Source organism: Mandrillus leucophaeus, unplaced genomic scaffold (assembly GCF_000951045.1).
Source record: "Mandrillus leucophaeus isolate KB7577 unplaced genomic scaffold, Mleu.le_1.0 Scaffold659, whole genome shotgun sequence".
Taxonomy (NCBI): domain Eukaryota; kingdom Metazoa; phylum Chordata; class Mammalia; order Primates; family Cercopithecidae; genus Mandrillus; species Mandrillus leucophaeus.
This window is the reverse complement of record NW_012107130.1, coordinates 1378593-1388983: the sequence shown is the minus strand read 5'-3', so window position 1 is coordinate 1388983 and position 10391 is coordinate 1378593. Positions and strand designations below refer to the sequence as shown.

General features: G+C 41.8%; 1 protein-coding gene across 2 annotated transcripts in view; it reads left to right on the top strand.

Annotated features, from left to right (window-relative positions):
• PLAC1 (placenta-specific 1) overlaps window positions 1–9590 on the top strand; it is a 92945-nt gene extending 83355 nt beyond the window's left edge. For both annotated transcript variants that reach the window (XM_012001323.1, XM_012001324.1), the window contains one exon: window positions 8689–9590. In XM_012001323.1, the coding sequence (XP_011856713.1) occupies window positions 8747–9385 (639 nt within the window). In that variant the 5' untranslated portion in view covers window positions 8689–8746 and the 3' untranslated portion in view covers window positions 9386–9590. The remainder of the gene's footprint in view (window positions 1–8688) is intronic.
• The last annotated feature ends 801 nt before the right edge of the window (window positions 9591–10391 follow it).

Here is a 10391-nt window from a genome sequence, read left to right as displayed (position 1 = left end):
TTTTTTTTTTTTTTTTTCTTTTTTGAGACAGGGTCTCACTCTGGGCTCAAGCAATCCTCCTGCCTCAGCCTCCCAAGTAGCTAGGACTACAGATGCGCACCACCACATTCAGCTAATTAAAATATATATATATTTTTAAATATTGCTAGGATAAGGAACTATGACATCCAAAGTCAAATCTTTGTTATATAAAAAGTCCAGATCAGAGAAGTGTATAGTGATATTTACCAGTACAATACTCTATCATATGTGGAGATGGGGTCAACTGCAAAGCACTTTTGGGAACATTCAGGCTTAGGGACACTCAAACAGACCTGAAGTTGACCTGGATCTCTCTTTTAGTCGAGTTGGCAGAGTGAAAAGCCCAGCCCAGATGGAGCCAAGGGTCAAGTTGGTGTAGGGGAGAATTCACCCATCTTGCCTCTGATTTTCCCGGAACCTCTATCGTTTTCTGATTTCTGTGTCTGTGCATGGAATTGGGAGTGGATGTGTAGGTCTGCTCTCAGGAGGAACAGATATCCAGCCTGTGGTTTAGGTTCCTTTTTCTAGCTAAGGGAATCCTTGGACAACTTCAGGGGCTAATTCCATTTGCCCAGGTAAACCTGGGGGCTCTACCAAGCCCCTTCGAGGCACCCCACCATTCTTCAATACCTTGTGGACCTGAGGCTTCCGCTTCTGATTATGCTGTCTCTCAATTGCCTGGACTTGGTCTAGATACGGCTTGATAATTTCTTCTTCCCTCCCATGTAAAGGCCAGACTAGGGGAGAGTTCCACTTTGTCTTCTTTCCAGAGGATGACTTATCACAGGGATGGAGGAGAAGGGGTACAAAGAGTGCTGGCTCCACTTGGGGTCACTGACTAAGAGCTAATTGACAGGACATTGGGTACCGTTGGGTGGGACAGACATAGAGCCCTTGGCATCAGTGAGCCTAGAAGGTAAGCAGGTGTGCAAGTGGACAGGCCAGGACCCTTGTTAGGACTCTGTACTCTCTAACTATTATAGAAAGACTCTACTGCTACCCCAGGCCTTCAACTGGGAGACTGGAGAAGGAGTGGGGGGAAGGGGTTAGCCAATAACCAGATTCAGGCCCTTAGGGGCTGGACAAGGAGGCACAGGGGCAGGTGGTGATTTCTGGTGGTCATTCATTAATTTCTTCCTTCTTTCATTTAAAAAATATTTACTGAGTACTTACCGTGTACCAGATACTATAGTAGACCAAGATTCCATTTTTAAAGGAATTTACGGTACAATAACTAAGGAATGGGGAGAAATAGTAGGAATCAGGGCAATAGTAAGAAACAGATTTGGGGATTTTCTTCTCCTCAGTATGTGTGTGTCTGTCTGTCTGTCCATCACTGTGTGTGTGTGTGTGTGTGTGTGTGTGAGAGAGAGAGAGAGAGAGAGAGAGGGAGAGAGCACAAGAGCAAGAGAGAGAGAGAGAAAATTTCTCTTCCTACAATGTCCTCATCACAGAGCAATGCATCTTTACCTACTCTGATATGCACACATGCCTCCCAAATTGTAGGCTCGCTAACAATGACCAACAGCCTTCCTATCAAAGGAACCTTTTCTAAAACCTTTTCTACCTCTCAGGAGCCAAACGATGGTGAATGGCCTCAGTCAGGGCATTATACACATGCACCAAGTGACCACATTCTGGGTGGGGCATACACAAGGTAGCTTTGGGTTTTGGAAAGATGCATTCTGGTCAAGTCAGTGAAAAATCAGCCAAGTAGCCTATAAAGTCAACTGTGGTTTATTTTGGACTTAGGCCACACCTAAGGGGCCATATGCATGCACCTCACTTTAAGAAAACCTGTACTAAAAAATCCCAGTTTTGAAAGGGAGACGGGAATGTGCCTGACCATTTTTGGAAGCCATCTAGAGCCCTCATTTATTGACACAGGTGTATCAAAGAGGTGGTGAAGCCCTTGAAGGAACATCTGATTCAATCCTCTGCCTTCTGATGATTTCAGATCACCTCAGGCAAATGGGCCTTTATCTGGTTTTGGCAGACTCCCAGAGACTACTAATGGGTTAAAAATGTGGCCGTGGCTGCCGTGGAGTTGAGAGGTCTGCACAGACACAAACCTACCTTGTCTTTTGAAATGAGAAGGGACTCTGGGGCTTTGTGGCAAAGGGTGTAGTTTGCTGAAAAAAAATCAAACTCAAATAAATTGTTAAAATATAAACTGAATTAGGAGCATACATTTGGGATGTCCCTCACACTTCGTGGAAATTATGAAATACATCTCTTTGTTCAAGTTTAAAATTCAACCAACTCAGCTTCTCTGCACAAAAGGGGAGGAGTTCCCATGACCTGATCTTTGCAATTTCCTCTAAAGTATGGCTTTCTATATTTATTTAGGAATATTTATGTTCAGTCAGGGCATGGTTTACCCTTGTTGTGTAGCCTTATTATAGTTTGATTTCACATTAGACTACTCACCTTTTAGTAACCAAATTTGCGACCGCGCGGAAATTTCTCTCTTACAAGGAGCTTGGATTCTTATTTATTTCGCAACCTTTATTTGTGTATGAGATGAACCATGACATTTAAACTATGCTTGATAGCTTAACAGATTATAAGAACAAAACCAGATGGCCCAAACAAAAATAATGCTTTGATTGCTTTAAAATTCAATGTCAAAAATTAAAAACAGCTTTCCAAAAGCCTTGACTTTTTTTCCCCTGAGATAACTTCAAATCATATATGTGGACATATACTTTCCCCCCAGATTCGAAATATATAAAACATTTTAACAATGGTTATTTGGGGGTTGAGAAGGGTGTTTCCTTCTTTTTTCTTTTCGACAGCACCCAATTTTTCTGCAGTTACTTTTAGAATCAGAAATAAATTTTTAATGACTGCTTTTTAGTTTAATTTTAATGAAGCCTTTTTAGGGTTCGGTCAAGGTGTTTTTCTCTGCCGAGAAAATGGACATTGTTAAGTATTAGCAGTTCATAATTCTTCTTCCACACAAAATGATGAATAATGTGCGGTTACTTTAACACTGTGCTTCATGAGGTTGGAAAACTGAACCAGTCTCAGCGTCTTTAAAATTAATGTAAATTCTACAAAAGCAGTTATTTAATTTTCTAACTCACTTTAATGTACTTTCAACATCATTAGTATTAATCACAATTGTCACTTTCTTTGAGAGCAGTGAACCAACTAATTCCTTAAAACTGGGCTTTAAAAAGAACCTCCATTTTAAAAGGCTCTCAAACCTTGAGATAGTTTGCAGGGCACAATCAGAATTTGACTGCTTGAATGTTTAAACTAAAGCGCCCACAAAGTGTTAGGATTCCTTTTTTTCCGTTCTTGTTCTGTAAAAGAATCTTTAATCTGACTCAGATTCATTTTTCTTTAAATCAGCTGCAAGAGAGTGAACAAACTTTGCTGCAAATCAAAGCCCTGACAGTTACATTTCCCTGAGATAATTGCATGCTGCTTTGGAGTTTCCTTTTCCCTGCTGTTTCCTTTTGTTTTGACAACAAGTTTCTGGGAAAACAATATACAAATGATAACTATGCTGTCACGAGTATACTGAATTTTAAAAATAAATAACTGTCGACCCAAAAAGCTTCCAGGAGCCTATGGAGTGAATTCTTTTTCCAAACCGTTCCAAAACCAGATGTGGAAATGTTTAGCTAATTCCCTTTCCCATTCTTCATGCAAAGAGTTCATACGTGTCTCTAACGACATCAGAGGAGATGGGGAGACAAAAAATGCTGTCTGCTTTCAAAGCGATTTCTCTTACACTTCTCAATTCACTCTCTAACATCACATAACTAATTTGGACTTCAGCTTTTGTCTCTTTTTAAAAGGATTTTTTTGGGGTCCTGAGATTAAAAATGCTCTGTGCTTAGACCAATATTCAATCTCTTTATTATAAAACATTAAAAAATAGAGCTCATGGTAAGAACATTTAAAATCTACCCTCTTAGCCATTTTGAAATATACAGTACATTATTATTAGCTGAAGTCACCATGCTGTGCAATAGATCACTAGAACTTATTCCTCCTGGCTAACTGCAACTTTTTACTTTTTGACCAGTATCTCCCCTTACCCCTTCCACTCCACTCTCTACTTCTTAAAGTAAGTCAATGGACGTGTTAACCAGCTTGATCTAAAATAATCATTCCACAATGTATACATAGATCATTGTTACATGTATACAAAGAACACTGTATCCCATAAATGTATACAATTTTTATTTGTCAGTTTAAAAACAGCACAACTGCTTAACTTTATAAGCAGCATTTTCAGCATAAAAAATTTAATGATGGGGAGTTAAGTGGTAGCTCTTCTTCCTCTTTCCTTTTTTTGTTTGGGCCAATCCATTCTCTTCCTGTCTATAAGAAGAAAAGGGCTGTCTTGGTTTCACAAGTACTATGAGATCTCAGTCTGGCTTTGCTAATCAGATTGTACCACTGTCAGTGACTAATATAGATAGCTCTTAAACATAAACACTGGCATTTTTCTGAACTTAATTAAAAGAGCATATGTGTTTATGGGGGAAGAAAGGAAATACAGTTTATATTCCCAAAATGAAACATTTTATGATTTTTTAACGTAGAGAATTTATTAAGGCTTATTAGGGAGTTCTTGAAAAAAGGGGAAAGAGGAAAACTCTGTTAAAGGAGCCAGTGGGAAATGTATATGCATAAACTCCATTTACAAAAAAACAGAAAGCTACTTGTATTCTGTGGCTTCAAGGAAAGCAAACATTTTGCATCCAGGTGTTATTAGAAGCTCTGGGTTTGCCTGACCTCTCTATAGCTCAGTTCAGGACGCTGTGTACCAACAGCTGAGCCCTACTTGGCTATACAAATGCATCTAAGCTCATTGCTTTGGGCATGTTGCAGGACTAATTTGCAATCGAGTTAAAATGGGGCCACAGTAATACAGACCCTGAGACTGCTTTTTTTTCTCAGCCCAGAGGACTCCCCAAGAAGCTGGACAGTAGTCCCAAAATGAGTGGACCCTTCTTTGCATTTATTTCTTCCCCAGTCCCCAACTCCACGTCAGCTCTAAAGAGTTCTAAAGACTTTAAATAGAATTCTGCCCACAGCTCCTGGGATACTGTGCATGGCCCGCATGATGGCTAAAAATACCTTCAGTTGGGCACCCCCACACAGCCCTCTCTTCCGGTATCTCCTTCCCATCTCTAGCCCCTCAGCCTTCTTTTCCCTCTGCCCGCAATAACTAGAGCCCACTTTCTCCCTCCCTTGTTTGGGATCCCATTCTTCCAGTACATCTCAGCAAGGTGTTAGAAAAGTCAGCTGATGAATTCACACTGTGTTGTGAATGACTTATAACCATCCCCAAGCCCGGTATGGTGGCTCACGCCTGTAATCCCAGCACTTTGGGAGGCCAAGGCAGGCGGATCACCTGAGGTCAGGAGTTCGAGACCAGCCTGGCCAACATGGTGAAACCCTGTCTCTACCAAAAATACAAAAATTAGCAGGGCATGGTGGTGGGTGCCTGTAGTCCCAGCAGGAGAATTGTTTGAACCCGGGAGGCAGAGGTTGCAGTGAGCTGAGGTCGTGCCACTGCACTCCAGCCTGGACCACAGAGCGAGACTCCATCTCAAAAAATAATGATAATAATAACCATCCCCCAACACACACACACACATACACACACACACAACTCTACCCTTCACTAGGAATTGCAGGTAGTAGGAGAAGGGAGGCTGCCCCGCTTTGAGGATCTGTTCTCAGCAAGGAGTAAGTCCCAAAGTGTGCCAATGAGCTAGCTTTCCAACTAGCCAATGAGCTTTTCTAGCTCATTTGCAAGCTCATTAGAAAGTACATTCTGCTTTCCCCCTAATCTCCTTTCTCTCCCCTTAGAGATGAGCAACCTTAAACCTGGGTCTCAGTGACCTCCTCTTTAAGCTTTATCTGAGCTCAAGGGTATGCTGTCACACGCCTAGTCATCTTCATTTATTTCTCCTATCACATGGTGAGCTGTTCTTGGCTTTACGAAAATCAGAGGAAACGGATTCTGCCGTGTTCACATTTGGAGACTTGTACTAAATGAACCCCTAAACTCAATGACGTTATTGAACCCCTTCCTTTGAGACTGACTCAGTGCAACATAATACAAGAAGTGAATGTGTGGGGGTGGGAAGTGAGGTAGTCTAAAATGATTGCTTGAGGGACAACAGTCTCATTTCTCAGAAATTCTAGACATTTTATAATTATATTTGGATTATCTTTGGGGAGGGAGGAGAAGGAGTACAGGAAAGATGCTTGAGGGAGGGGGAGGAAATGGATGGCTTAGCTCTCTGGAAAAGAGTGGCCTTAAACTTGGGTGTTAATTTTGGGGTTTGAACAAAAATAGTTGTTTCCTTGGCCTAGTCCAGAACTACTTAAGGAGGAGGTTTTCATTCAGGGCAATTAGGCCCAGGTTGTGGGATGATGTTAAAGAAAGAAGGAAAGAAGGAGAGAGAGAGAGAAAAAGAGAGAGGCAGGAAGGGAAAGAAAACCCACCTAAAGCACATTTAGGACAAGGTGGTCTTCTATAGACCAAGACAGTAGTGCAGTAGTGATGGAGTGATTATCTCAGCTTCCAAAAGACGCCTCAGCAAATGTTATGCAGTATTCCAGAGCAGGTGGTTTCTTTACTTAACTGTTGAGTCATCTAGGACCAGCTCACATCAGAATTTACTTACTTGTGTTGTTATTGTTGTTTCCTTTTTGTTTGTTTTGGGGTTTTTTGGTGCAGGGGAGAGAAAGGGGGTAGGTTTTTGTTTGTTTCCTGCTGCTGCTTCTACTTTTGCTTTGTGAAAAACAAACCCCAAAAAAGTTGTCCCAGGAGAGACATTTCAGAGGGAACAAAGAGGAAAGGAAGGAGCCTGGCAGACGTGTGGGGCTTCTCTTTTACACCCCCAACACCCCTAAGAGAATAAGGAATCATTAATGGCAGAGTGAAAGACAGTGAGGCCAATCTGTGCCAATCAGAAACAAAACATTTCATCCAGGCCAGTGCATTTTTCTAGTGGGCTCCTGTGCCATGGTTTCCATTAAACAATGCAGCAAATTCGTCACTATCAAGGGAAGAGAAAGAGCTGCATTTTTGCAACTGGGGAAAAAGGAGAGAAATGTCTTGGGACATTTTTTGGCCCATTGCTATGCACACAGTAGGCATTCAACAAACATGAGTCAAAGAATGAATTTGTGCAGGGGTTACTTATCTCAGCAGGGAACGAAAGTGAATCCCTATATGCATGTACATTTCCTTCCAAACTTTAGGCGCTTTACTATGTGATTTATGTCATTTTCACTTGTAAAATGAAAGTTGAGTTGGAAAACATTGGATGATGTTGCTCTTGCTTTCTTCTTTCTTCATCTGTTACCTCCTTCTGACAGCATGTTTTAGATACTTATTCCTAGCACTGCTTTTTCTCCTCACTGGTCTGCCTGGCACTCTTTGAGAGCTAGAAGCAATAGGACTAGGAAGTGGCCACAGAGCTTTCTATTGAAAAAGAAAACATAAAAAGCTAGAGAAAATAAAAGAATGTAAAGCAAAGATTTAAGGAGATATCTTGTCAATCAATGTGTAAACTACAAACTCAATCCTCCTTCTCTCCCTTCCTCCCTCCCTCCCTCTCTCTTTCTTTCTTTCCTTTCTTCCTTTTTTTTTTTTTTTCTTTTTGAGACAGAGTCTGTCTCTGTTGCCCAGGCTGGAGTGCAGTGGCACAGTCTTGGCTCACTATAGCCTCAACCTCCCAGGCTCAGGCAATCCTCCCACCTCAGCCTCCTGAGTAGCTCAGACTACAGGCGTGTACTACCACGCTCAGTTAGTATTGTTTTATAGAGACAGGCTCTCACTATGTTGCCTGGGCTGCTCTTGAACTCCTGGGCTCAAGCAGTCCTCCCAGCCCGGCTTCCTAGAGTGCAGGGATTACAGGCATAAGTCGCCACAACCTGGTCCCTTTCTTTAATATAAGATGTTTACAGTAGTTTTCATGTGTAATATGCATTGAAAAATGTAAAATTCAAAACCAGCATGTTTTTATGTTTCCGCAATTTCAGTATTTTACAAGGTGTCCCAAAGAATTTATCAGGGACTCTATTGGTCATAATGACTTATGATGCCACTGCCAGTTTATGAAGCATTCGTATGATCATTTTAAGTAAGCCACTTGGCAAAATTTCAATATTTGGTTGATAAGAATAAACCACAATTCCTTCATAGGTTTTTATTTGATCAAATTTGTTGTAACAACAACAAAAAAGCAATAGGGAAGGGTTCATTAGTATGGTCTATGAGAGGACATTGAGTCCCCTAAAGAGGCAAGTATTGCCATCTTGAATTAAACTCTATCTCCTATCTCTTTATTCAGTGTTTGACACAAAAACTGTTCTGTTTTGGGTTAGTCTTGACGTTAAACACAAAAGGATGCCAGTCCTGATCAGTGTAAACTGTTGTTCTACATATTAGGGATATGTATTTTATACTAGAACAGCATGGGAAAGTCACTTTAAAAAGCCATTGTAATCGTCCATAAACACCTGAGTTCCAACAATGAAATTAAAGTTCAGTTCTCTCTCGAATGAGTGTTTTCCTCTTCTTAATGCTTTAGGAACAGCCTTTTGCTTAAAAAATATATCACGTTTGAACTTTCAATAGAAAATAAGATGACTTGCCTCTTGTGTTTTTGTGTGCTCTAGAAATCCTCACTGGACGGCTTCCTGTTTCCTGTGGTTCATTATCTGATTGGCTGCAGGGATGAAAGTTTTTAAGTTCATAGGAGTGATGATCCTCCTCACCTCTGCGTTTTCCGCCTGTTCAGGACAAAGTCCAATGACTGTGCTGTGCTCCATAGACTGGTTCATGGTCACAGTGCACCCCTTCATGCTAAACAACGATGTGTGTGTACACTTTCATGAGCTACACTTGGGCCTGGGTTGTCCCCCAAACCATGTTCAGCCACACGCCTATCAGTTCACCTACCGTGTTACTGAATGTGGCATCAGGGTCAAAGCTGTCTCTCAGGACATGGTTATCTACAGCACTGAAATACACTACTCTTCTAAGGGCACGCCATCTAAGTTTGTGATCCCAGTGTCATGTGCTGCACCCCTAAAGTCCCCATGGCTCACCAAGCCCTGCTCCATGACAGTAGCCAGCCAGAGCAGGGCCATAGCCCAGAAGGATGAGAAGTGCTACGAGGTGTTCAGCTTGTCACAGTCCAGCCAAAGGCCCAATTGCGACTGTCCACCTTGTGTCTTCAATGAAGAAGAGCATACCCAGGACCCTTGTCACCAAGCAGGGGCTCAGGAGGCCCAACCTCTGCAGCCATCTCACTTTCTCGATATTTCTGAGGATTGGTCTCTTCATGCAGATGATATGATTGGGTCCATGTGATCCTCAGGTTTGGGGTCTCCTGAAGATGCTATTTCTAGACTTAGTATATAGTGTACAAATATCTGACAAATAAATGCTCTTGTGGCCCTCATGTGAGCACTTTTGAGAAAGAGCAACCTATAGCAACTTCATGAATTAAGCCTTTTTCTATATTTTTATATTCATGTGTAAACAAAAAAAAAATAAAATTCTGATCGCATAAAAATATGTTGGGCATTTTTATTTAATAAACACATATCTCATTTTCAGTATGGGCCAGGCATTTTTCTAAGTGGTTTGCAAACATTGGTGCGTGGTCCCTTCTCTCTAGGATGACTTCCCTCTCCATCAAGTTCCTCTAAGAAAGCCTTCCGCAATTGACCCTCTGTCTATATCCCCAGTTCCCTTACACTCTGCACCACTAACTTAGTACTCAGCCACATCGTTTCTTAGTTCAATCTACAACTGTGTCACTTTTTATCCACAAAAAGCATAGGTTGCACTGGTGAATTATAAACTATCAATGGTTCTAAGAAGCACTCACGTCACTACCCACCAGCTGGATGGTAAATTCCTGATGCCAAGAGCCAGAGCTTATGCTTTAGCCACAGACTGATAGTGCTTTGAAAGGAGTTTTTCTCCCCCAACACCTATGATCAGAAAATTTTTGCTCAAGTTTGGTTATTAGCTTTCTCAAAGGGGTAAGAGAGAAAGGGGAGGAGGAAGAGAGAAAGGGAGGAGTAAGAGTAAGTGAATTGTTCAACAGAAATTTATTATTGAGGCCAGGAGTGGTGGCTCATGCCTGTAATCCCAGCATTCTGGGAGGCCGAGGCAGGTGGATCACCTGAGGTCAGGAGTTCACGACGAGCCTGGCTAACATGGTAAAACCCCATCTCTACTAAAAATATGAAAATTAGCTGGGAGTGGTGGCGGGCGCCTGTAATCCCAGCTACTTGGGAGGCTGAGGCAGGAGAATTGCTTGAACCCAGGAGGCGGAGGCTGCAGTGAGACAAGATCATGCCATTGC